General features: G+C 43.1%; 3 protein-coding genes across 4 annotated transcripts in view; 1 reads left to right on the top strand and 2 right to left on the bottom strand.

Moving 5' to 3' along the window:
* Positions 1 to 27,523, top strand: part of MED12L (mediator complex subunit 12L) — a 153,978-nt gene that overhangs the window by 34,240 nt on the left and 92,215 nt on the right. Inside the window, exons 13-15 of one of the 2 annotated variants that reach the window (XM_050902186.1) lie at positions 867 to 1,081; positions 2,236 to 2,340; positions 3,341 to 3,517. In XM_050902186.1, coding sequence (XP_050758143.1) covers positions 867 to 1,081; positions 2,236 to 2,340; positions 3,341 to 3,517 — 497 coding nt within the window. The remainder of the gene's footprint in view (positions 1 to 866; positions 1,082 to 2,235; positions 2,341 to 3,340; positions 3,518 to 27,523) is intronic. The other variant, XM_050902187.1, reaches the window with a different exon arrangement.
* GPR171 (G protein-coupled receptor 171) lies at positions 5,309 to 6,286 on the bottom strand. The gene has a single exon (XM_050902191.1). It carries the CDS (start codon positions 6,284 to 6,286, stop codon positions 5,309 to 5,311), a length of 978 nt encoding a protein of 325 aa, XP_050758148.1.
* On the bottom strand, positions 15,903 to 25,009 carry P2RY14 (purinergic receptor P2Y14). Its single transcript, XM_050902190.1, has 3 exons — positions 24,887 to 25,009; positions 18,990 to 19,080; positions 15,903 to 17,150 (listed from the first exon to the last, which is right to left on the bottom strand). The coding sequence occupies exon 3, from the start codon at positions 17,130 to 17,132 to the stop codon at positions 16,119 to 16,121; it is 1,014 nt and encodes a 337-aa protein (XP_050758147.1). The 5' UTR covers positions 17,133 to 17,150; positions 18,990 to 19,080; positions 24,887 to 25,009; the 3' UTR covers positions 15,903 to 16,118.

Raw genomic sequence — 27,523 nt, 5'->3', positions numbered from 1 at the left:
TTGATGATTTGGATTTGGTAGTTCTGTAGCTGGAGGTTTTGTTGCCCAATAGAGTTGGCATGGTATAAAGCTATTTTCCATTAACTGCAATGTTGCAAACCTTTCTGTGGTACAGAACAAGTCAAATTAAATATAGCTGTGACAAACGAAAACTTAATAACAAAATTTTACATGTTATATTTCTCTAGGCTTTGCTTTGGCACTGGCAAAATAAAATGCATTTATTTTAATAAACTTTTTCCTGATGTGCAGGAGCACGTTTAATTGATAAAATATACTACACTATCAAGCTTTAATAAAATATTGCTTTTCCATCTTGGAGGCCTGCCACGCAGAGATCTTGGGTTCTTTGAAAATATTTTAAAAGGTTCTCTGTTATGAATACAAAAGTACTATAGACAGTAACATTTACTGTAGTAATATAATTTGGGAGGAAAGGACAACTGTTGGGTGGTCTGTTATAGCCCAAAGCTTCAGCTTTAATTTTTCTTCACACAAGGAATGTCCTTGCCCTCTTCCCCCCTTTTTTTCAATTTTTAGCAGTATTTGAACATTGTACTTAACTGCTGACACACACATACCCAACTGGGGCAGGTGTGTATGGGGTAGGATGCTCTGGAAGCCGCTGCTGTCTGAAGTCTGTCCCGTGTCTGGAGCTGACAGCAAAGTGAAAACATGCAAATTAGATGGGAAATGGTTTGTTCTGTAGAGACACAGAAACCTGTGCAGGATGCCTGAGACAGTTTTAGTAGGCCTTTAAAATTAATTTTCTGGGGTTTGCAAATTGCATAGTTGAAACCCAAATATTTGTAAGTTGAAACTACAGTCTAACTATTTTTTTTTTTTTTTTTTCTTTTTTGGGGTAGCTGACCCAAATAGTGACCATGAGAAGACAGAGTTTGTGAATTTGGTGCTGCTTTTTTCTGAATTCACTCGGCATGATGTTTTCTCCCATGATGCGTACATGTGCACTTTAATATCACGCGGAGACTTGTCAATCAGTGCAACTACTAGACCACGTTCACCTAATGGGGAAACTGTGGATGAACACTATTCTAAGGATCATGATGTGAAACTGGAGGTAACACTGCATGCTATTTCTCCCATGTTTGGTACTGTTTCATTAAACGTAGATTTTCATCAAAGCATTAGCATTTCAGATATGAGATACTAAGTTTTTTAATCTGTGTCTCCTTGTCTCTTTCTCTCTTTTTGAGAAGACCGAAAGTGATCCATTAGCTTCATTCTTGTATACAGGTGTAAATATTGCCATTTTGGTGCAAATATACTGAACTGACAGTTGTCTGGTGATCTGAATATCTTGGGACAAACAAAAAGGCACAATATAGGCTTCTAAATGTACCAGTGGAAAAATTTTTTTGCAGATGTACTTCAATGAAGAGAAGGGAGAGCTTTAAGCAGGAGGAGTTAGTGGGGAGCCTGGAGTAAGCCCCACGTCCTCTGTGTAGCGTGGGGCATGCTGGCACAGTGTAGGCGTGAGCGATGCACAGCCTGGTAACCTGCTCGCAGACGATGAGGAGCTTACTGTGTGCTACACAGCCACTGATTGAAGACTGTGAAGCCAAACCTCATGACTCGTACATGCACAGTCCGGGTGCAATCCCGAGTCTTCCATCAGATGAGCAGTTCATAACCTTTTCTAAAACTAGTGCAAGAGGAAGGCAATTTTAAACTCAAGACTGCGGACCATGTTTGTACTCGGGTGATCAGATGTAGCCTGTTGTTCTGCTGCACAGTCCATGTGGAGCCTGTGGGCAGCTAAAGCATCCTCTTATATTTCTTTTTAGTTTCTTTTGTATATCTCTTATGTTGGTCTCATGGCCAAATTTGCCCTGAAATATAAGGGGTTTCTACAAGTTGCCTTTTGTGGTACAACGAAGTAGGAAATAAATCTTGGGAAGGTACAACAGTCAGCTTCCTGTTCTGTAGGTGTCCCTGGAGCAGAATTGCTCACGGGGATATACTGTGAAGTTTTGTTTCCCCCTTTGACTCCTGCCCTTTTCTATGCTTTTGTGGCTTTAAGCTTGAGAAATACTTCTGTGAATTAAGGCTTATTATAAAGATTTAAAAGTCAGTATCTGAAAACTTCTTACCATCAATACTTTTTTTTCATAATTCTTAAATAAGTGGAGTGCTTGGGTTTACCTGTGATCAGTTAAATGGGTCTTCAGTAACATGTGACTGATATTTGTTTTTCTCTCTGGCAATTATTAGGATCATAGTATTATGGAACATATGGGCATTGACTCAGGAACCGCTAGTATTTTTGATGATGTAGACAAGAGTGACTTTAAGGCCGATTTTGGCTCGGAATTTCCAGTAGGTTTAACTTTCGATTTTCTGCATGCCTTTGATGCCTGTGTCTGCTGCTTGCTGTTGGCACTGAATGTCTCTCCACGCCCATAGCACCACCTCGCTTCTTCCGTCGACAGCCGATGTCCTTTGGCATCCAGTCCCTGTCGTCTTCTGTGTCAGTGCATCGCCTCCTTTCTCTGCATCTCTGCTGTATGACAACTTACTGCTCTCCTGTGCTTCCCCTAGTTGTCCACCTGCACACATGCACGCACCCTTCCTCCCCCTTGCCCCCAGCATATTCAGAGTGCTGTGTATTACAGTTAAGCATGAATAAATATGCAGAGCTACCCACTTCTTCGACATCGAGGAACCCCGTTGATACCATTTGCTTTTCAAGTGACTGTTCTATGGTTCGGCTCTGTCTTCCAAATCTGTTTCCCCCTCTCTTTTTCCTTGCTGTTAGCCTGATTCTGAATTACTCTTGAATCTCCTAGTTTCGTCCTTTGGACTGGTCCTCGTTCTGCACCCACATGGACTCCCGGGCCCAGACCTATCCGTGCAGATCCACTTGCAGGATATTGGGACCCCAGTTTCTGCCTGACATCTGTCATATTGGTGGTTTCAAGCATATCCATGCCTGCCTACAATGTCTCTTGTCACCTCCCACTTCACCCTTTTCGTTATTTTCCCTCAATCACTGGAATATCTCATCGTGGTTTCTGTGTTACAGCAGCATAAGAAGTGTGGAGATTGCTCTGAATCGTAATGCTTTTTTTCCTGACTGAATACCGCTAGTTTAAAACTTGTTTAATAACAATGGAGATATGCATAGAGATATAATGTGTATATGTATCTTAAATTTCAGGCTTGATTACGATTGCCCTTGCTTTGTCTATCTTTGAAAAACCTCAGATGTTTAAAAAGTAACTGTAAGCAAGAATGAAATTGTATCTCTGAATGCAATTGCTGAATTTTGAAAGCTAGAGGTTACACTTACCTTAAACTTTTGTTTTACATGACTTAGATTTTTTCTCCGATGCCTGGGGAGTCTTGTGAGAATGTGAACTCTTCTTTAGACAGAAGAATTTCAGTTACCAGTGAGAAGTCAGTCAAGAGGGAAAGACTGAGAGAACTGATTTTTCCATCCAATTATGACCTCCTTCGCCATTTGCAATACGCAACGCATTTCCCTATACCTCTGGTGAGTGACCTCTGTACTTGTGTGCGTAACGGTACTGCCTGATGTGACAGTAAAGCGTTTAGAAGAAGAAAAGTTCACTGTCTGAAGAGAGCTGGGCTGTGTGACCTCTGCCCGAGGGCTCCTGGCTGGTTTGCGTGATGCTGTTGCTGCTAGCGTGCACACGCTGTGCGCTGCGGGGTGGCTTGAGTGCAGCACACGGGCATCTCTGTTTTATTGAAAGGGGGTTAGCTGGAAGAATGCATAAGAGGTATAACAATGTGTGATGACTTACTCAGGTTAAGGAGACAGGCACCACAATAAAACCACCACGTTCCAGGGTCTAATCAAAGTTTGCTAAATAGAAGATTTGATATTGTAGTTGGTCAGATGGATGAATACCAAAATATCTGAAAGAAATAGTTCTGAAATGTAAGGGACAGAATGGTGTTATTTCCTCCCACCCACTCCTCGCTGTTTCTAGTGTGGATTTTTGGCTGCTGCTGCTGTTGTGTTTGTAGGCTCATGGGAACTGAAGAAAGCCCCGTGAATAACATTCCAGACCCCAAACCCTCGTTCAGATGACTTCTCATGTTTTCTACTGTGCTGGAAAAAGGGCCCAAATACTGAACAAGCCTTGAACTGGAATGTGGCTACTCGAGAATTATTATTATTATTATTATTTTTTAAAACAACAGTGATAACTTTTTAACGATATTAAATCCTGTCAGTACAGGAAGTGTCATGTGAGAGTATGACATGATAACCACAGTTTTCTTTGCTTTAAATTTCTTACTCTACAAAGTTTGGGTTCTGATTTATTGCAAGTGAATTGTTATGAGAATACTGAAAGAGCTATTTCTGTTCAGGACAGTTTTGAATGCTTGCTTGAAGTTTGGTTCGTGTTTTGCCCATTTTAAGGATTAGTTAAAATTTAACTTGATTTGGTTTTGTTTCTGAAATTTTTTTGATTTACAGGTGGAGCTAATCCAGGTAGCCAGATGTTGCCTATGCAAACTGATTTTTAAAATTTTGATTATTGATTATTCTACATATGCATTATTTTTTGGAAGTAATTGTAAATTAGTAATAAACTTAGTTGCTGTTTTATAAATTTTTATTAAAAAAACAAGCAAAGAGAACACACTAGCTGTTTATACTTATTCTTTATCTTAATTTTAAAATTTCCTTCAATTTTCTGTAATAACATGTTGTTAGCTTTTTTCATATTCATTGAAGCAGCAGCAAGGAAAGGCAATGGAACTTGGCAAGAACAAGAAATTTATTTATAAAAACTGCAGGTGTGATGTAAGCAGATACAATAACTTTTAGTCAGTGCAGCTTAAAATCACTTTCTGGAGTAAATAATGCCTTCTAAAATGCTTTTGGGTTAATTGTATATGTGAAAACTTTGCAGCTGAAGAACTGCTATTAAATAATCTCGTCACTTGATTGCACCAAGTTATTTAATATAGTAAGTATACAATATTTAACTTAGAAAAGGTGAGTTCAGGTGTTTACCATAAATAATTACAATGTACGTTTGAGTCTGTCTGAACATGTATTCTTAAGTGTTGCTGATCCCTGGTAGGTCATCACTGGTACGTTGAACTGTTTCTGGAAGGCTTTGTCGGACATTCTGCTAGTTCAGACCTACTATGTGAACGTATAACAAAACAATCGGTATTGTTCAAGTTTTTTCCTTCTGCTTGGGCTTATTCAGCAGGAATGTTGTTGACTGTGGTAGCCATGCTTGCAATTGCACAACAGCTGTTTATACTGCGGATTTGCATCCTCTTCTGATGTATTTTAGAATCAGTACTTTTGCATCTGCTGTTCACTTCTGTGTTGTACCTCTTTGTCTGTGAAAACCTTTGCCTCTTTGGGTGCTGCAAAAGTCTCAGTAAATTTCAATCTGAATGATTTGGAAAGATGGTAATACAGAATAGGGTCAAAACAGAGGTTGGATACTGCAAACAGCAACGTAGATTCTTTAGCTTTAAAGAGAGCTTGTTTCAGAGAGCAGCTGGTTATGGTATCGCTTTGGCTCAAAGTGTAGGGGATACGAACAATGTGGTATGGAACAAAACACAGCAGGTAGCCTGTAGTTACGAGCAGTATGTTGATGAGGGCTTTCTTCACATTTGCGTAACTCTCGCTGTATTTGTTTCGGTAGAGTTGTCTAACAACAAGGAAATTGGAAATCAGTATCACAGCTGAAAAATTCAGGAATATTGCTGTGCATATGAAATTAGTAAACACGTGCCAGTCTCTTCCAAATTTTGTTTTGAAATCGATGCATCCTGCACCAGGTCTTTCTTCAATGGTTTTTATTGGAATAGCCATGTTAGGCACTGTTATAAGGAGAACCATTGTCCATACGACTGCAGACAACATCTTGGCAAATCCAGGCTCTTGAATGCGGTAGATCTTAGAACTGTGCATTAGCTGAAGGCAACGATCCATGCTTACAAATCCCAAGAATATAATTGATAAATACATGTTCAGGTAGATGAAACAGGCTGTAACTTGACAGTGGAATATTCTCAGTTTCCAGGACGCAACTCCTAGGTCAACAATAATCTTTACTGGCAAGGCCAAAGTCAACAAAAAGTCCGCTGTTAAGAGGTTAAGTAAGTAGATGCTCATACACTTCTGTTTCTGATCTTTTTGTGTGAATGCCCATAGTGCAAAACAACTTCCAATAAATCCCATAAGAAAAATCAAGTAGTAAAAATAGGTAAAAGGTTCCATTTCTTTACCGACGTGGCATTGTGAAACATTGTTTGACATTGTAAACGTCTTGTGCAAGTTGGTTTTGCTGCTAGGAGATATCAAGAACCTACAAAAAGAACCAAGACGACATCAATGACATCAGCTTTTCCTGAGCAACAGTAGTTATTCTCTGAGAATTTTGTTTGATTAATTTCATGGAAAAAATGCAATTGGGAAGAAATATTTTTCTCCATGCTGCTTCACAGATATTCAAGAGGGCTTTGTTCTCGTGTCGGAAAAGTTTGGAAATGTATTGGGATTTGTTCTTGAAAGCATATAGACGTCTGAGAAACTTTTCTGCTAGACCAGTCTTTCTGAGCGTTTGGTTCAGCCCCTGCTCCCCCCCAACCAACAAAAACACCAAAGGAGCAGGTTTGAATCTGTTTAAGATTAAGCATCTGGTTAATAATGGTCATGCTAAAACTTCATAACTTTTGAGCAACTGAAACTATGCCTAAAAAAAGGGTAATATTTGTAGCAGTCTTGTTCTATAAAAATGTGTTAGGAGTTTTGAAGTTAATGAACTGTCAAACCAATACGCAGATAGGTCAGATAGATGAGCAAATAGTTCCAATCAGTCCTGAGTTTTTGCAAACTGCTCTTTCTTCCTACTTGAACAGACAATAAATTAATTGCATATTTTTATGAAGCCTTTAGAAAAAACACGTTTTGAAAGAAGCAGCTATTAAATAATTTTGCTCGCTTCCTTTTTAGGCTTCACTAGAAGTTATAGGGAAGAAAAGTAGAAAATTTTGGTCTTATTTTAACTAAATGTACTGCTCCATGACCGAGGGGCTGTTTTGTTTGTTTGTTTGCTACACTGTCAGAATGCCGCATAGAATGTCTGTGGGAAAGGAGGCACGTTCATTAGAATTTCTTGGAATGAAAAACAATACATTTATGTCTTGAATAGCATCAGACTGCAACACTTTTTTATTTCATTATGTTGTTCCTAATTTTAGTATACAATATAAGAGAACTACTGCATATTTGCACATTTATTTTCTGCTGTAAAATATGGATCCAGATGTGCATAATTTGTAAACCAAAATGATTGCAGATACTCCAGTGATTTAAAATGGGGGGGAGAGCAGTTTGTTTCTTGCAGTTGGCTTTCTGCGGGTGGTCTCTCTTGTCCTGAAAACATGTAACTGAGTTGAATTAAGTTTGGGTACGTGCAGTGTCGGTGAGGAGCAAGCAGCGCTGTCGGAGCTGCTGGGCTTGCTGCCGCGGTGCCGAGGCAGTGGGAGTTGCCCGCGCTGCGGCACGGTGCAGCCCCGCTTGTCCTCTGCGGGGCGAAGAGGCAGCCCGGCAAACTGAACCCTGAAATACTGCTGGAACTGGAGCCTCCAAGGATACAGCGTGACTGCAGCCAAGTAACACTGCCCACAGGCAAAGCAAAGGCTGTTTTGCTAAATACTTGAGCCTGACTTTCTATGCGTTTGACACAGGTAATACTTCAGGCTGTATATTTACGTAGATCTAGATAGGCTGGAACAGACAAAGGCTAAAAGCACGTACCTGTCTTAGTGGTCTCTGGGGTCTTCTGAGCATTAGTCTGCGAAGGTCCGATGTCTCTCAGCGACTGCTCGCAGTCCGATAGTGTGTTAATCTTTTCCTCTGGCTGTGTCTGCTGGTTTTTTTAAAACGTGTCTGTGGTTTTTAAATGTGCTGATTGACGCAGTTAAAACCAGCATTCAAATAACTAAACCACGTGGAAGTTACCAAAAGAGAGGTGACAGAAAAATGTAAGTGTTCACGGAACAGCCCAGAGAGACCTCTTTTTCCTGCCTGTCATGCAGGAGGTGGTGGCTGGGCGGGAGGCCCGCCGAGGGCAGTGTCCTTCTGCACGCTCTGCCCCGTGCAGTGCTGCGGTGAGCTGCTGCTCAGACACTCGGCGCGGTGCAGGACGAAATAGAGAGCGATGGGGAGAAAAATGGCTGCGAGAGCGCCGAGTTAGGCGTGTTGATGTGGCCGGTAGCATGGATTATTACAGTTATTGCAATGCAGAATACATTTTTGTGGAGGAAAGATGGTCAGAGTTGCTTGACCTGTCCACTTCAGAGAGCCGGCAGGGGTGGTGAATAGTGCTGTAAACTGGCTGATACCTAGTGGACCTGAAGGCAGTGCAATTCTCACTCTCTCCTCCTAACTTCAAGCCTGAAGATTTAAGTTTAAATGTTTATCATGTGTTCACATATGTAAGGGTGATGAGACATGTATGGTTTGGTCAGCCCCAGCATGTGGACTTTTTCATGTAGTTCCTAAAACTTTATCAGGTCAGTCCCAGATTCTTGTCCTGGGGCTGTAGATGTGTGATGTCAATGGCCTTTTCTTTGCTTTTGTTTTTAAAAATCTGAAACTCTCTTCCCCACCCCCGCCATATGTCTTACATCTAAAATCTATCTGGAGTCAGGGTTTTGCAATGTAGTTGGCCCTCATTCATTATAATATTCCTGCATGAAATTCCAGTTTTTTTTCTAGAGTTGCAACCTAATTTGCAGATTTAAAGGCACACAGGGATTCTGCTGATAGCAATTACAATTCAAAACGTTTGGACCTTTGCTTTTTTTTTTTTTTTTTTTTTTTTTTTTTTTTAAACCAGGAGAGAATGTCTAACACCAGGCTAGGAGGCTGAGGTACTGACAATGATACTGAAACCCCAAAATGTTAGCACTTTGTTGCAGTTGAGAATTCACAGGAATTTACAAATCATGTACCAGAGCTTTGTGAAGAAACAAATTAATGTCTGGTTTTAAGTTCAGTCATAAGCTTAAAGTTCAGACCATATTTGTCGAAATGTTTGCAAAGCTTCATAATCTGGAATGATCCTATGTTTGATTTTGAGCAAACATGGACTAGTTTTATGGTGTTACGCTCATCGTGCAAAACTGATCTTGCCATACTTGTATTTTTCTTTTGTTTTTGTAAACTTGAAATGTAGCATTCAGTCAGTTTTTTCTGTGTGTGTGTGTTTCTGTCTCCCCTTTTCTGTAGAGTCAGTTTACAGCTCAGAAAACTTTCCCAGGTCTAAAAAGACAAGGTGATGGTTAGGTAAACCTTTATTGAAAAATGGTCTACACTTCCTACAGAAGTGTTTCGGGAGGAGAAGAAACATGAGAACGTGAGTCTACTAAGTCGTGATTCTGTTTTTATTGTGGTTCAGTGTCATCCTCTTCCCTCTATATGTCTAATTTAAAAGGCCATTTTAGTTCCTAAATTACAGATGCAGATGGTAGATTTTGCTGTAATTAAAGTTGCTGAGCACTTCTCATCATAATATGCCATTTTTGGTGGTTTAAACTTTGCTGAATATTTGACTCTTGATTTGAAATTTTCCATGATGCATGCTTGCTTAGGCTGACTCCTGGGATTGGGGAGTGGTGCAAGGAAGGGAAGGGGTGCTGGTGTGGGTGGGAATTCAGCCAAAATGATTAAGTCATTTCTGAGAACAAAGCTAGGAAAGGTAACATCTAAATCTTAAAAAATACCCTAAATCTGATGACCTTTAAAAGAGCATCAGGATGTTTTTAAAAGAGCCTTGTGTTTTGAATGGCACACACCAAAGATTTATGTGGGTGGTCCTTGTGTCAGGATCACTTCTGATACCTCTCCACACTTTGCACATTCATTTGGAGAAAGGTTTCACGTCCAGAAAGTTTCCGGAGGCTTTCTGGAGCTCTCCTGTTAGTAGGCTTTAACCTTTTTTTTTTTTTTTTTTTTTTTTTTTTTTGTTCCGGGCACCTTCCACTGCAGGTGTGGTCGAGCCGAGCACCCGCCGCTGGCTCCGAGCAGGGAGCGGACCCCCTGGGAAGGGGGAGCCCAGGGCTCTGGCATCGCAGAGGAGAGAGAGCTAGGACTCGCTCCTGAAGGCTGCAGCCTGGGTTACCTGCAGGGCATGCAGAGGAGCTGGGAGAAGGGGAAGGGTGTGAGAGGAGTGTGGATGGGGAGTGAGTTTGGATGTACCTCGGAGTCCTTGTGGGTTCTTCTCGCCTGGGGTTTGAGTCTTTGAAGCTGTGAAATGTTACCTCGCGGCATCATGCGTGGGGAGCGTTGGGGCTGCGCTGCCCGGGGTGCGGGAGAGCGGACGTCTGCCCGGCCAGGCTCTGCTCGTTGGGGATGAATGCTCTGTGTCATGATCGCGTGACATCCCCGGCACGTGCTCGGGGTGTGCTGGTGCTCAGGTTGGCTGACGATTCCCCCAGGAGATGCCACCTTGTACTTTCTCCTCCCCCTTCAGCAGGTTGCCTCGGGGGTTATTTACTTAAGGCTCATCAGATATGGGACTTATTCAGGATTAAAGTTAATTAAAGATGCACTGTAAGGGGTGAAATTAAGTTTAAAAGGACAACTTGCTTTAATTTTGTATTGGAGGAGCACAGGCAGGATTGCATGCAAGTGCATTTACAGTATGTTTGTCCTTATTTCTGCGGCTGCCAGGCGGGTGCAGCTTATGGTAAGGGGATGTCTCTGAGCCCCTCGTTTTCGTTGTGTGTTCCTTGTCTTCAGTGCTGGAGAACATTAAATGTTAACAAGCACTGGCCAGGCACAGATGTTCAAGGCTCTCTGTGATCTTCTCTCTTTAAATGAGGAAAATATATAACAACCTGTTAATCCATCTGTTAGGAAGCTAATGTTCGAATCTATATCATTCATACCCCTGTATCTTTTAAATCAGGAAGGTTGTCAAGCATAGAGTTACATGATTCCTTTATATAAGGTTTTTGAGCTTACTTTCTATGCAGTTACAAAAGTAAGGCTTATTCGCACATTGTGCCCACATGGACTCTCTCTGTCAGATTTCCCAGCGTCGGGTGCAGTGGGAGAAAACTGGGAGAAATTTTGCCCACGCTTAGGTGGGGGACGGTAACTGTAACTTCCTGCGGCGTGGGACGGTGCTGGGGGAGCAGGAGACCTTCCCTCTCCCAGGAGAAGCATCCTTGCTGCCGTGTCCTTCCCCCGCTGGCACAAAGCAGCCTGAGAGCAGGATCCGGCTGCCTGTGGGAGGGGGTTGAGCCCTGCAGCCCCCGGCGGGAGCGGTGTGAGCACGGGCAGAGCCCTCGGCCGTTTCTCCTCCCGGTCCGGGCAGCGACACTGTCTCCCGTGGGCAGATCTCCAGAGGCATATTCAGGAGCCGGCTGCGACGGCTGCGTTGGAGAATGATTTGGGCTGGATTACTTGTAGGAGGGATGTGGCTCTCCCAGGCTTCACTCTGTATAAATGTGCTGTGTCCTGGGATACATTTTGGCTGGGATAGAGTTAACCACGACATGCTGTTAAAGGCACTGAAAGCTTGAGATTTAATTTTGAGTTTGAGTTTTTATTTCTTCAGTGTGTGTTTATGTGCCGGACGGATGTGCATGGGTTGAAATTCTGCATTTGACGTATGATAGAGAACTGATGGGAAACCCTGGTTTTATCATGATTGTGTCATTTACGTGATGGTAGACAGGAAAAAAAACAAAACCCACTTGCAAACAGTTGATTTTCTTTCAGCTTATCCTCAATTGTGAGAGAAGCATTTAAAATCAACGTCAGAGGCACAGTAATGAGCAGATGGTACAAATTAGTCCTGAGAGTTTTCCTCTCTTTCTGTGCGCGGCTGTCACAGTCATTGTTTCGGTATTGAGGTATGTCTTTGAGGAGCAACCGTTGAGTGGTGTCTTTGTCATCCTTTAATCATGTAGCCAGGAAGTTTTTTTCGTGTACGAACTAGCAAGTTTAGTATTTTCTCTTACAGCTTCTCATGACTTTCATTGACAGATTAAAATTTTTTATCCCATTGTAACGTCTGCATTGTAAATGAAAAATAGGAGTGATCTTGGCACAGGGTAGTTATGAATTCTGAGCAGAAATAGCTATTTTTGATGAAGAAAAAACTGATTCATATATTTATTTCAGAGCATAAGGAGGTAAGATGTGTTCAGTGTAGCCTGTGTCACTGAGCCTGTCGGAGAGGGGGGGGAATCTGCTCTGCCTGGCACACAGCACTGTGTGAACTCCAGGTACTACGGGAAGGTAACCACGTCCTGGGGATCAGCGTCATCGGCAGCCAGCAGAGCACACCCGCCTACTGTCGAGTAGCGAGGAGCTCCTTAGCCTGCCCTGTCGCCTTCCGTCAATTATCAATATTTAGTTTTAATTGTTTGAACAGTGTTTTACAGATACGCAGTGCCCTGAAGTGATGATTATTAGATGTGCTGATGAAGATTTCTCATAAAAATTATAGAGGACATATATTGGGGTGAGATGGGAGAATGTGTGTGAGGGTGTTGGCAGAGGGAAACTAGCCCTTTCCTCCTGTCCCTTCTGTGTTAAAGTCAGCAAATACAAGGGCTGCTCCCTCGTTACATCTGCTGGTTGTGACTGTGTGGCCTTGTTAGGTAGATTAAAGTGGCATCCACTTCCTCTTTGGTGAGTTGTTTTTGTTGGTTTTTTACAACAGAGATAATTTTTTGAGATGACATCCTGCAAAATTAAACTCCTTGAGAGTCTTATTGCTGATTTCTGCACAACTAGTTTTTTTTATATGTTGAGGCAGTTGTGGAGTGAGCTTTCTGTCCTGAAATAGTGTTTGGAGGAAGGATTTCCATTTACTAGGTTTAGCTCTTTTCCTGAAAAATTACTATGCTCTGTCAGCGGCAGAGAAAATGGTCCGTTTTGAAGCCTCACACCACGATATTAGCGTAAATAACCCATTGCACAGTAACTGCAGCGTTATCATTTGTCCAGTGTAATGTTCAGTTGGCATCTGGGTAGATAGCTGCGTGGTATCGCTAAAGGCTAGGGCAGGGTTATGAGGTGGTGCGTACTTCAAAATGTGAGATGTTTATGGGCTTTTTGAAGCAGATTTATGCCACCCTACCTGGGTGCTGTCTCAAGGTTTTGAACAGCAGAACAATGTCTCCTTGCAAAGGGATGACCGGGAACTCCACCAGGCTTGGGGGAGAGAGGCTGAAATGTGTGAGCACAACAACTTTTCTGTGCACATGTGTGTGTGTGATGTCTCTCGGCAGCCTGCGATGCAGGCTTGTTCTTCCCAGGGGCACCACGCCTTTGGAAGAGATTCCAGGTCCAGCTGAATAACTTAGCTCTCCAAAGAATAAACAGACCAAACCCAGCTGCTTCTTCCTGCAGTGCAATGGAGGGAGTCACGAGTAAGTCAGGAGGATGAGCTGCAGCTGGGGACTGGGTCGCCGTTGAAAGGGAACCTTGTTTAGCTCTGGGTTACCCATAACTTTCACTGCAAGAATTTTAGGGACGTTCCTCCAGGTGGTAGGTTGACAAGGCATGAGCTGGTATTTAGTGCGACCACAAGGCTTCTGGGTGTCTGAGGAGCTGCCTAGGTTTATCTGAGGCTTGATGTGCTGGGAAAGGTGTGAAAGAGTTAACTTACCCAGTGCAGAAAAAAATTGGCCCTATACCTTTCCATCCCAGTTCATACAGCAAAGTAAAGAGCAAGGTTGGGGAAATGGTAGCAGAAGCTTGGTTTAATAATGGTGTTACTTGGGACTTGTCACACACAGGGTGGCAGATTGCAGTAGGATGGGGGGGTCACAGAAGCATTTTCTGACTAGTGAAGCTATTGGAGGAAGATTTTTTTCAAAGCGAACCAAAAGCTAGAAATTTAGCGCCACTTTTTCAAAACTGTGTTGGTCAGCATCCTTCCCCCTGGGTGTGTAGATTTTTGCCATTCCCCTGGGTATGCAGATTTTTGTCATTCTAATACCAGTAATCTGGTGGGGTGAGGAAACAATTTTACAATATAAATAATTTTTTCAAAGCTTGCAAAGTAATTAAAAAGTTATACAAATATATCTTGTGGAAGTGTTTTTATCTCTGTATGCCAGTGTGCTTTCACAGCCGCAATTATTTAGATTTACGTAGGCAAATACCAAGCCATGCCATGTAAGGAACTAAGTGTTTTTTCCATAAATGACAAAAAATCTCCCACAAAGCAACAGATTCCCTTCCCCAACAGGCTATTTCCCTTGCTTGGAGGGAAGAGCCTGCAAAGTCTCAGTTTGACAAGAGTCAGGGAGCTCTGAAAGAACCACATAAATAATCTTTTATGTATTTGCTTTAAAAAACACAACCAAAACGCAGCCTTCTCCTGTAGTCCTGAAGGGCTGGTTCGGGCTGAGGATCCCCCCAGCCCCTGCTGTCAGGTGAACATCCAGGCTCCCCTGGGTGTCGGGTGCTGGCTGCTCTGTGGGTTTGGGGTGGGACTGTTCTTCAGGCAAGTGGGAAATAAATGGAAGTAAATACGCCCCACAAAGGTGTGTTTAAACTCAGCAGAGTTGTCCGGTCCTTTAGTTGAAAAATAATCCTGTGCGATGGTAGAATACTGTTACTGTACGTGGGTGGTCTCAGACCAACAGAAGTTACCCACTGCCTTGGAGAAGGTTCAAAGACCGTATGTTTAAAAATCTTTCACCCTGAGAGATTATCTGTGAGGACTAAAATAAAACACAGTGGCAGAAAGGTGAAGCACATGTTATTTCTGTTTTCTGTTCCTGTATCTTCTTTGTTAAGTAAAAGGAAAGCATTCAGCTTCCAGAGCCACTGCCTGAAAGCTTTTGTGGGTACTTTATGCACTGGTGTCTTTTCCCTGTACAATGATAAAATCAATTAAAAAAAAAAAAGCTACACTGAAAAATACAGTTAAAAAAGATTATATTTATATATAGAAGGTTGGTGGCTTTCAGCTATTACCTTTGTACAGAGAGAAATGCTTTATCGTTGTGCCAAAAGCATGGGAAAACCAACAAATCATTCTTTCTGGATTTAAATATACCCCAGAGTTTCTAGATGGCTGTACGTGTGTGTTTCCAAACGGCTCCTTGAGTGTTCTTACCTCCTCCTGCAACAACAGCAAGGGAGTTACTGAAATCTTAGTCAGTTTGGTATGAACATTTTTGGTGTACACCATGTTATTTCAGAAAAGTCCAGAGGAATATGGTACAGTGTAACTGTGCTATTTAGTTCATCGAAGGATCCTCTTTAAACACTTGCTTATATTGAGCATCACATTTTATAGAAATATTCTGACATTTGGTGCCCAAGGGTGACACAGAGTCATGTTTAATTCTTAATTTTATAGAATGTTTCCCTTAACCTATATATATCTATATCTATTTTAATTTTACCAAGGGTTTTTCAGGCTCTGTGCAGATCTTTGAGGATTTGATGTATATTTTTTTCCTTTTTTTCCTTTTTTTTTCCCTTATCTGTTCCCCCCCCAGTTGTTGGAATAGAGTCTGTCCTTAAGCTGCACATTGCCTTCAAAGCTTTGCTTTGTGACCTGGTAGATACACGAGAGAGCTTCCCCTCAGGGTCTCAGTCCTCTTTTATGGGCTGGTGGAGGCCAAGGCAGAGAGACTTGTGCTGAACTTCCTTGTGTTGCTTCTGAGGGGTCTGCTCCAGCCGAGGTGGAGCGATCAGTTGTCCCAGGCCCTTCAGGCTGCTTTGTTGATCGTCATGTGTGTCGTGCCTGGCTTCGCGAGAAACAGCAGCAGATCAGTTTGATTATTGGGTCTGTTGGATAATCCTTTCAGAGAACCATGGCCGGGAGCTCCAGAATGTGTTGTTCCAGTTATTCCTCTCTCTTTTTTTTGAGATCCAGATAGGTCGTATTACACCATAATGCAATCATAGCATCAGCTGAAACAGCACATAGTAAATATATTGGCAACATGCAATAATGTTTTTATACAGAGAAATGCCATTTGGTATTTTATGCTGAAACCTTTTTTCTGTTTTAGTGCTGGTTCTCATCTGTTGGGTTTCTTTGAGACATTTGCATTCTTGAATAACTTTCTGAAATGTGCGTTATTTTACAGACCTGAACCTACACTATGTTTATACTTTCCCGAAGTGTATTTGATCTTCTGGATTTGGAACTTTCAACCTCACTTGAAGTTTTGAGCTTGAGATGCAGTTTTTGATACAGCTTTTCTTTAAAGGGTAGGCAGAGATAAAAATAAATAATGGGGTCTAGGCACACATTAGCAGCAGACAGTACAAGAGTAAACTCCTTTGCATAGAACAGAGTTTTTTTTGACTGGCAGTTGAATTGTGAGCTAGTTTGACTTAGAGTGTATGGTATTCTGCAGAGGTGATAGGGTACAAAGCAAATGACAAATACAAGCATGATACTGAATATATTACGGCTGGTTTTTCTCTTGGTCACATCTGAATTCCTTCTGAATTTTTTATAAGAGCTATATATTTTTTTTGATATAGAAGTGTAAAAAACGATTAGCAGAAGAAAAACAACCCAAAAAATCCCTGTGCAAATGTAACTTGACGCCTTGTGCCACTGTCTGCCAAGCTCACTTTTAAGACCTATACATTTTCTGGAATAATTTTCTTTAGTGATTTCATTAGTTAAAATCATATTTGGAAATGATATAATCATTAACAATAACCATATGATTATAGAGATCACCTTACTGTAGTTAACCGTGTGAACAAAGGAGGTGAATAAAGGCTTTACAATTTTGTAGTATCTGTCAAAACCTATGAGGCCAAAAAATGTTATCCCGATATACATGTTTGTATAAAAAACAACAGCAGAGTATCTGCACACAAACGTGTTGAGCTGTGGAGGTGCAATTTCTGAATCGGCAAGAATTTTGAAAGGAAATGTCAAGCTCATTAGGAGATCGGCAACAACGATGTTTTTGAGATAGACAATAAAACTCTTTTTGCTAGAAACATAGAGAAAGATCCATGCTGCCACACCATTCAGCAAGAGTCCTACTATGAAAATTAAACAGTAGACCAGGGGAATGACTGTCTTAGTTATTACTGTGCTGTGACTGCAGTTGTTTCCTGAGGAGTTTGTGCTGGAGTTGGACATCTTACAATATCTTTGTTCCTAGAAGCAGAGAAAGATTATCTCAGTAAGACAAAATGGTGCTATGCTTTCCATTAATTAGTATAAGATTTCTACTCTTACTTCAAAATGAACTTGGCATACTTCTCAGAAATGACCACATTTCCACACCATATCATTTCCAGCAGGGATGCATAGTTAGTATTTTCCAAGTGGTGCCATCTCGCTTTTTGATGATGTTCAAGGGCATACTGCTGTTTCGAACAGAGAATCCATTTGCTTCTCCGCTTGGCTTTAATCCATTGTGCCCTGTGCTGCCCATTTTCTGCGGGTATAAGCCTGTGCGCTGCGAACTAGGAGGGGGACTGAGCCACAGTGATTTTGTGACTCTAAATACGTGGCATTAACCCTTAAGGACTGGTATGTATTTTTAGCACTGTTTTACCAGGAAGCATGTGAGGGATATGAATATTCTTTGTACAAGTGTTCTGTTTTGTATACAGGCATAAAACCACTCTTCTGTTAGTCAAGCATGGAAATACCTAGTGTATGGCAATATTTTCTAATGTTCACTTGAAAGAAACCCGAATGCGCAGCTAGCACAGTTTGCTTTAAACTTTTACTTTTAGTAGCACGACACACAGGAGTGTGTCTGTGTGTTAGCATAATGTAGAAGCTAGAGCTGTCCTCTGAAGTCATTCAGATTTAAATTTTAGAGGATCTCCAAGGAGAAATCACATCTGCTGCCTGCTTTTCTTTGACAGAATGTTTACGGGGGTGAATTGTCCTCTGTAGGGAGGGCAGAACAGATATAGATATAATGCTGCTGTATTTGGCAAATGAAAACCTAGGCAACTGGAAAACACATGCCATGGAGCTGGGAAAAAAACCCACCCCGTCTTTTAGAAAAGAAACAATTTCCTTATTGCCACAATTCAGAGTCAGTGGCTGATGCCTCCGTGTAGCAGACTGGAACCTGAATGCAGCCTTGCAATAACTAGAAATGGAAATTTTCTTTCAAATAGGTAAAATTGTTTCCTTTGGTGTATTGTTTTGTGTATCTCTTGCAGACACTGTAAAGGCTGACGAGCTTAGGTGCTGTTCTGGAACTTGCATGGTGAAGTGGAGCAGGTGCTACCCGTGTTCACACCCAAAGCCTGCAGTTAATCTCTTCCTGGTAGTTCTCCAATACGAGGACCTGCCATCCTATCTTTATGTTTACGCTCTAGTCATCAAGGCATTTGTTTTTGTTTGGTTGGGTTTTTAAAGGAAAAAGATGGTGTGGAGAGCAGGTGTTGTAATAGAACTACCATGTGAATAGGTGCGTTAGGATTAGGAGGTAATAATGGGTAAGGTTGGGGGTGATATTGCCAAAACTAGAAGGATCTCCTGGAAAAGCACCAATAGCGAATGGCATCTTTATTTAAGATGGTAACACACTGTATTTAAAAACTGTTCTCTTCCCATTGCTGTCTGCGGTGTACATGTTCTCTTCCTCCTGTCAGGCTGTCTAAGCAGGACCCTCTCTCTGCATGTGATGTGTTCAGAACTTGTTCCTGCTCTGTAGGGTTTCCTAAAGCAAAGTACCTGGAGGTGGGTCTTTCTGCACTTGGACTTAGCAGCAGATACTAAATGGCTTAGGAAGTTCATGAAGTATTTCTTGTACCGAGGCATCTTACAACAAAGGATTATTTCAGAAGTGTGTGATTAGAGATGTGGACATTAACACTTTGTACAGTATATTGTGTCTGTGCAGCGTGGAAGACACCCTAGACAAATTTTACATTTGATACCAGCAGATTTATCAACTGTCTGTGGTTAAGGAGGCCAAAGTCCAAGCTAGGCTCTGTAAATCTTTCAGTATCAATGGCATGTCCTTACCTTTCTTGATTTGACGGCTGTGGTGCTCTTTGTTAAGGGTCTGGAGCACCTTCCATTCTCAGGCACAGAGCCTCTTCTCTTGCTGGGAGACCTATGTGAGAGACAGGAAAATGCAGTTGTTAGAGTTGTGTATCAGAACACAGGACAGTGTAATTCTGCGGTGCTGAGGGGTTCCCGCAGTGCAAGGCCTGTTTAGACCGTCTAATGATCAGTACTGCAGGCAAGTCTTCAGATCTTTCAGGAGGACTTCGAAAGTGGTTAGGGACAGAGTCATAGAGCAGTCATGTTCAACCTAAAGCCCATCGCTGCATGGGTAAGGCTAGAGGCTTTTGTGTACCCCCGTGCCGTGCATCACGTCATTAGTGTTCATGATGAATTTTATCTGCTCTTTTTGTCACCTAGTCACACACTCAGCTCTTTCTGGAAGGCCTTGTCCCTACTGCTCTGAATAATTCAGCATTGATAGCGAACGCTGTCACCTCGCTAGCCTGTTCCCTCCATCAGTCGCGGGCCCCAGTGTGGATCCTGTAGGAGCTATGGCGATGTAGTACCACGAGGTCTAACTCCTGCGCTCTGGTAAAGAATCAGTCTAGCAGAGTGGCCTTCATGCAGCTGCTTGGTGCTTCTGGGTCCTCATAACTGCGGCTGCCATGGTGGCTGCACTCCTCTGCTGATTTGTGGATCGCAGAGGTGGGTTGCACGTAGCTGGCAGAAGGCATGCTTCCGCTTCATAGAGGAGCTGCCCTTTCGTGCTTCTTCTGGTTGCTTTCTTGTTCAAGCTGCCCTTAAACCTTCATAATGAGAACATCCTCTTCTCTCTTGAGAATGTGAGAACTTGCGGTGGCTCCACCAAGTGACATGCAGCTTGAAATGAGCATAGGTATTCGCCCCTCATTCCACACTGGGGTTCACCTGGAAACTGTGAATACTCCTCATTTGATGTTAATTGGTGGGTCAATGTAGGACCTTTTTGTCCAAATGCTACTTGAGGTGATGACTAAGCTTAAGGGCTTAAGGATTCTTTATTTTTCCCCTTTTCCCCAATTCTTAAAACATTGCTGGTTTTTTGCTGCTGCGTAACTGCTGCTGTTTGCTGGCGTGTGTTCGAGGGTATGTATGAGCACCCAGCAATTTGTGATTTGTATGAGAGAAGAGCCTTTCATACTTGAGCAGCATTTCATGTTCAAATGCTTGGTTCAGCATAAAGCATATTTATTCTATGTAAATAATATCAACTAGTTGTGCAAAACCAGCAAACTTGATTCACCAAATTAACAAGATTTTTTTTTTTTAATATATGGAAGTTTTGAACTTTCTCAGTTTGCTAATCGTGTTGTCTTGGCAAAATACACAAAAGGAAAGTCGCATAAACCATTAAAAATGCTTAGTTCTTTCTGTATTCAAACTCTTATGCTGTCATTTGTAACCTTTCCACTATCATAAGGGCACTTTTTCTTGACTTCTGTAACTTGGCTGTCAGACTTCAAAGTTCATGGCTGCTTTGCTGAACATAAGAGTAATATTTACAAGTTTTTTGGTTTTGCGTTTTTTTTTTAACACAATATAATGAAGGTTCTGTAGAACTGACTGCACATTTTAGCTATTTATGGAAATTAATGCAGCTGCTTGATAAGTAAATATGCAACGCGATTACTGGGTCAGGAATTGTTGACAGTGGTCACTGTCCCCAGAAAACTTTTTTGAACTGCAAAATGGACTTTATCAGGGGAGAAGATCATGCCAAATGTTATCTCTGATGTTATGAGAAATCTAGAGAAAGAGGAAGTGCAATACACAAAACACAGTGATTGCAAATTGTGCTGAGTTGTGCCAGAAGAAGAATCTTTTTTTAAGATTTTTCTTTCTAGTGTGGTAGGAATATCGGTAGTGGTCTGAACTTGCAGTCCCAGCCACTCTGATGTAATCGAGTCAGAAAGCAGCCCCTGGTTTGGACATGCATCCCCGGCCACTGCGGTGCGAGCTGCCTGCCCCGCTCTCTGGAGCTGCCACTCTGAGCAGAGCGTGTGGGCAGCCGCTGGCTGGAAACCATCAGGGCAGGCTGCTGTGGGTCTCCGTGGGGGGGCTTAAAAGGGTGGATGTGCTCATGTGTTCGTTAGGAGCCGGACCAGGGGAGGGAAATAAAAGCAGGGCCTGCTGGCTGAGATTTGCAGGCGGTGGGATCCTGTCTCTCCGTTCTCCAGGTTGCTCTCTGAAGGCGCTCAGCTGGGTGTTCTGGGGGGACAGAGCGGGCAGGGGCGGGCAGGGGCTGGCCAGGGGAAAGCCCCCTCCTCCGGTTGCCTGGGCATTTCTCAGCCGGTGCGTGCTCAGGGCTGGTCTGCTCCCTTTCCGCATCTCCACAAAGGAGCCCGACCTGGCAGCCGGTGGGGTAGGTGCCAGGGTAGAGACATTCAGGGTCCATGGTTGTAATTGCTGGTCTCCTTTGGAAGGCATTTTTTTGCAGTGACTGTGGAGATATGTTGGTACGTTTGACTTCTTGCAAGTTTGCCAAGAGACTAAGATTTCGTTATTTTTCTGTTCTTATTATAACATTTGTCATAAGGCAATGTCTGGATTTTAATACTTAAGAGAATAAAAGTATGCAAAATACACTATGTACTATTTCAGCCCTTTAAAATGGCGTCTTGGGTGGTAGTTGTTCTTGTTTGTCATAGATGCATAGAATGTAGTGGAGGAAAATGCGATGGATAGTCAAATTAGGATGACAGAAAAAATAAAATAGCATTCCTGTCGCAGGAAGTAATAAGCGAGTAACTGTCAGATAGCATCGTACGTGGTGGTGCTCAGTGCACACTTCCTCTGGCATGGCTCAGAGAAAAGGGGGGTCGATAAGTGTGGCAGTAACTTCTAGAGGGTGTCGGTTCCTTGCTGCCGTGCCTTCCAGCTCTCGCTTTCAAGACCACTCCTGCCTGGCGTGAGAAGACAGAGGACTGCGTGAGCCATATTTCTGCTCGGGCTGCTCCTCGGGGTGCCGGTGAGAGTAGCATCCCCTGTGAAAGTGGCTGAGAGGCTGTGTGTCCCGTGAAGGTGTCCCACTGCTGAAGCAGTGTCCCACTGCTGCTGCATCCCCATGAGTAGCAGTGGTATTTTTTCATGCTATGATATTTTATTTACAAACTCCTGACTTCCCAAATTTGGGATGAATCGAACAAAAAGCTGGACTCGGACCTGTTCCGATTCGGAATGCCGTCCTTTGGGGCTTTCTTAAGATCGTGTGCCAGTCCCTATAGTGCTGTCAGGCCTTGTGAACTGTCTGCCTTGTATACTGTCTTTTTCCTCCTGTGTGCATCTCATCCCCAAGCCCTACACGGTCACCCCTTCTGCCAGTGTCCCCACTTTGCATCACTAATGCCTGTGCAGGGACTGCAGCCCTTCGAATGACCTGGTAGGCAGGGACCCCATGTCACCTAGTGGGGTGGCAGCACCCTGACCACCATTGCATCTGTCTGCAGCCCTTTGCTTTGCACTGGGCAGCAGCAGGTCCTAGCCTGGATTGTCTTTTCTTCCTCATCTCTTAACCGAAGGGAGCAGTTGACTTGCTCAGTTTGGAAGAAATTGGCTATATCATCTAACCTTTCAAATGTTATTTTAACAAAAAACATGGAATAAAGCCGTGACATCTTTTGTGACATCTCTTTGTTGGGACTGTGTTTGCCCCTGGCTGCCTGTATTCTTTTGGTTGGTTGTATAATTTTTCTTTTTTTTTTTTTTGGGGGGGGGGGGGCGGGCGGTGTGAGGATTTGAACTTCTTTGTATAACACAGCCAATATTCATGAATCCTTATGAATTAATAATTGTATCTGTATTTCTTATTCCTTGTATCTGCAAAAACAATTCCCAAGCTTGTAAGTTCAGTGCATTACAATCATTTCCTGCCAGTGATTGGGCTGAGAAGAGTCCTATCAACACCTTTCAGAAGTACGCAGTATTGCAGTAGAAAGTCTTGACTTTTTTTACAGTTGTGAATGAATTCTCATTTCCACTGGATCCAAAACATCTGTTTCTAAAACTGAAGCAGATCTGAGTACTGAGCTTTTGTTCTGCTTGCTCCCCTCCTTCCTCCCTCTCCTCCCCATCTGCTCACCCTTTAAAAAAAAAAAAAAGTTGCAAGCTGATGTCTTCAGGTAACCCAGCAATGGGGAAAATAAACGTTTCTGTCCCCAGGTTAGATCAAAGCAAGGTAGTGTGCCGGGGTGCGGGGGAGCGAGGGGCCGTGGGGAGGTGCGGAGCCCCGTCAGCCCCACGCCTTCCAGCGGGGCTTGCCGGAGCGGGGTCCGGCTGCGTCAACAGCCACGCACTTAGCGTGTCACCCTCCCGCACGTCCCTTCTGCCGAGTTCACGAACAAAGCTTGAGTGAAAGACAGACTGCTGTTAACTTGGCCAGGGCACTGGTCAGTGCAGACAGCGTTTAGCATTGACAGCACTTCGTAACAGATTTTCCTGACCAAAGTTATTAATCAGTTAGATGATACGTGATGTTTTCTTGGCACGTACGATTAATTTCTGGTGTTCTGAGGGACAAAGTGAGCGAGGAGAGCCAACAGGTATAAAGAGCAGCTGTAGATAAGATTGTTTATTTCTTGTTAAAATAGCAGGCTCTTTGAAGGGCAGCGCAAGCTCGTTTGGTTGCAGCGTGAGGACGCCTCAAGGGTAGAATTTTATTTCTGTCTTGCAAAACCCACCAGTAATTGTTTAATTTCTTCTTATTGCCCAGGAGTCCCTATGCTACTTTTGAAATCTGAAATTTAACAGCCTAATTTTCCTGATAAGTTAAATTTTTCATTCTGTTTTTGTTTCTGATTTTTAGACAAGGGTCTAAATTATTCTAAACCCACAACCTTTTAGCATTAAAAGATTAGAGCCTATGAAGTATCTGTGCAAACCTTGATATTCACACTGAAACTTGGGCAATGCTTTGAGCTGTCTGCATGTAGGATCATTTTCAGATCTAACCCAAATATTCTGTTTTTTTAATTAAGCCTCAAAAAACCTCCCACCGAGATTCTTCCTATCTCCCATTAGTTATAGTATCTGAATTAGGGAGCGGTGGATGTAAGAGGAAAAGTTAGGACCAGGGTATTAGGAATGGTCAGTTTATGATTTCATATTAGAGGACTAAACAGACCAGCTTTTAGAAGCAATTGTCCTATCAAATTTGGAATTATTCTAGTATGAGTATGTCAATAAAACATTTTAATGATTAGTAGTTTTATTGTCCTAAACTGGGTATTTAAAAGAAGTAAAATGTGGCTCAAGTAAAGAAATTGTTCCCTTTAATACTCTATTTTAATAGTAACATTTGTCATTTAAATATTTGTTTTTTAATTCAATTTTCTGATGTTTTAAACTATGAGTCTTATATAGTTATGTTTCCTCAGTCATAAATTAAAACAAAAGTAGTTGCTTAAGAAAAATATCTTCTGTGAAGATACACTATACAGAGCAATCCTTACCTGTGGATCAGCAGTCTTTGGTGGCGAAGCTTGACATGTTCGATGTCAGCCTGATAGGTGTAGGAGTTTGTCTGCCTTGGTTTTTTGTATTTATTTACAGTTATGACTGCTCATTTGCGTTCTAAGTAATTTGTTTGTGGTTTGCATAACGCATGGATGATTTCCTGTTCACCTTATTTGTCAATTTAAAAAAAAAAAATTATAGTGGTAGTTATTTAAAAATTAAAAGAGAATGTTTGAGAGCATTGGTAATGTACAGAAACATGTAATGAAAAGGCAGAGTCTGTCACCTGGAAAGAAGTATAAAATTGCATGCATGGTCCCTCTTCAGCTATGAAACAGATTTACAGAATAAGTCCGTTACAACTGCCTTCAACGTAAAACACCGTGAAAAGTGTGTAAACTGCAGCAGATTCTGATACTTACTGGCTGGAGCGCAGTCTTCTGTCTGCTCTGCTTTACCCATTGGCTGCTCCTTTGCAGCTGGAGAGGCTTTAGTTCTTTAAGCAAATGCTTTGCAATATTATCTTCATCATCTGCTTCGGTAGTGACAGTGGTTCGGAGTGTGCTGTATCTTTGAAAGCAGAAAGTTGAAGAGCTGGTGAGTTGTGCCTTGCTGCTTGGCCAAATGTGGTCGAGATCTCAAGTGCTGCAGATGGCCAGTGCTATTTTCGTGTACTTACTCATACTTCCATGAAGATCAGCGTTGAACTGGTTTCAAGAAAGACACATTTGTGCAGCTGGCAAAGCAGCAAGCAATCTTAAGTTAAGGGCTGGTGTTTTCTTTTCTTAAACTGTTCCCAGGCCTGGCTGCGACCTTTTCCGTAAAGCTTCCTAGCCTGATAGTTTCTGCTTTTGTTAATGGGAGTGTTCTGGACTGGAGCACACGGGCTTACGTTGTAATTGCTCAGGGCGTGCTCAAAGGCTGAGAGGTGTATTCTTGGGATAAGTGATGAATCTTTGGTGTATGGCTTTTTTCTTTTTCTTCTTCTTTTTCTTTTTCTTTTAACCTTAATCGCCTGTCTGTCTTCCTCCCTTCCTGTTCTTCCCATGTGTTTACTGGGAGGCTTTGAAATCAAGTACAAAATTAGTGGAAGTGTATGGTAATGGAAAAGCTAATATCTTTTCTATGAATGTGGGAAAGTAGTATATTCTGAGAGAGATCTGAGGTTCGGGGAGAGAAATTGAGGTTTATATGTTTATTTTTAAAAAGTGAAATACGCAAGTTGCGTACGTTAGTGTTAAACATTTAGTACATTACTCGAGCTCTGCTTGACAGTGCATAACCCAAACCCTCCATTAAACACACAATTTCCTCATGGACTTTCCTTCTATGAGTGTTTATCACCTTACAAGAAGGGGCCCGAAGGCACGGACAAATGAATGTACCTTCTGCTAATGCATTGCTGCCATGTACACGTCCTTTACGCAGAGCCAGTGTGTGTTAACCTGAAGTCCCTTCCTTCCCCCAAATGTCATTGAATCTTTCTCAGTGAAATAAGGGGGTATCTTCACAGACAAAATTGTCTTTACATTATTGTGAGTACTCTTGCCTCTCTTTTATTTCTGAGACGCCCAGATCAAAGCCATAATGGTCAATTATTCATTGCTTTTGGGTGATGAGTTTGGGTGTTCCTTTCATTGACAGTTTTTATAGCTGCCTTGTATTCCGTTTCCGTGGCAGTGTCAGCATTCAGCCTTTCTGGGATCTGGATTTGAGCTCTTCGGGTCTGGTAGGCAGGTGCTCTGACGTAAAAAGTTTGGTTTCAGTTACTTTCTTGGGTGTCAGAGGCAGGGGCATGCTCTGGTCCCCTCTCAGCTGCCTGGCACTGGGCTCCTTCCTCTTCGGGCAGTCTCCTCGAGCTGCGGCAGCTCCTGTGGGGATCCTGATAAGAGCCTGCTTCGATAACAGCCTGCTTCCCTGGCACTGCTTCTGCGGGCCCCGTTGCACTACACCTTCCCTGTGATCTGGTGGGCTGTAGCTTTAGGATTCACGTCCCATGGGCTTTGTGTGTCACACCTCGTACCGTCAGGCCTCAGTTTCAAGCAAATAGAAGGAAATCCATCTGCCCTAAAGAGTCATAGCTCTTCATGTGCCTCAGGAGAAGAGAGGGTTAAACTTGTAACTTAGGAAGAAGTGGTGAGTGCCAGAGGCTGCAGGTTTTAACCCTCCTTGTGATGGATGAGCACCCAGTGTCCTGGGAAGGCTTAGAGGAGCGCTTGCATGTCCCTTTACTCTTTTCCCCCTGCCCTCACGAGCGTAACCTTTTCAGCACACCCGCACAGTGTGACCTGCCCCGCTTCATTCCCGGTGCCAGCTGCTCCCCTGCGTGTGTGTACGTCCAGCATCCTCGTGTCCCTACAAGCCACTTGGGCCCTTTCCCCTCTCTCCTGGGGGAGGCTTGATGGAGACCATCCTCCTGCTTTGCGCCGGTGCCCAGCACCGCAGGCATGGGCTGGGAGCAGCCGGGAGGAGCCGTGTTGCTTTGAGCACTTTGCCAGACTGGGACGGTTTTGCCGGGGATGGTGGGGAGCTGTTGAACTGGTGTTGCTGGGACGTGCTCCCTTACTGAGGCTCAACGCATCAGTGAGGGTTTCAGGCAGGGCAGGAGGCCCCGGAGAAGCCTGTTCCTTCTCCTGTTCATCGTGGGGTATTATTTTAACTGAAGCACGTTTTGGAAAAATACAGATTCTGTTTCCGTTCTCATTCTCATTCCAAATGTGGAAATCAGCTAGAGAGGAATCACACCTGTGAGCTGGGAGCCCGGTTTCACACTGAGACACATGAGTTGGTGGCAGCACAAGCTCTCTTCTTTACAGCTGAGCTGCAGTCCCGTGGTGGTGGACCTGCGCTTTGTGCAGGCTTGGAGGTAGCCCAGGCTCTCGGCTCCGCAGGGGGAAGCGCTGCCGTTCCCAGCCTGTGCTCAGGCGGGCGTCCAGCTCCGCTCCCGCTGGGGCACGGCTGCTGCCGTCTCCTCGAGAGAGTCTGCTGCCAGAAGCTGGTGTTGGGAGCTGCCTGTGTCAGCTCATCTCCTGGCTGCTCCGAGCCACGAAGCCTGTTCC

The sequence above is a fragment of the Gymnogyps californianus genome, chromosome 10 (genome assembly GCF_018139145.2).
Source record: "Gymnogyps californianus isolate 813 chromosome 10, ASM1813914v2, whole genome shotgun sequence".
NCBI classification, from domain to species: domain Eukaryota; kingdom Metazoa; phylum Chordata; class Aves; order Accipitriformes; family Cathartidae; genus Gymnogyps; species Gymnogyps californianus.
Note: the sequence above shows the minus strand (reverse complement) of the source record. Positions and strands in the feature narration are given on the sequence as shown.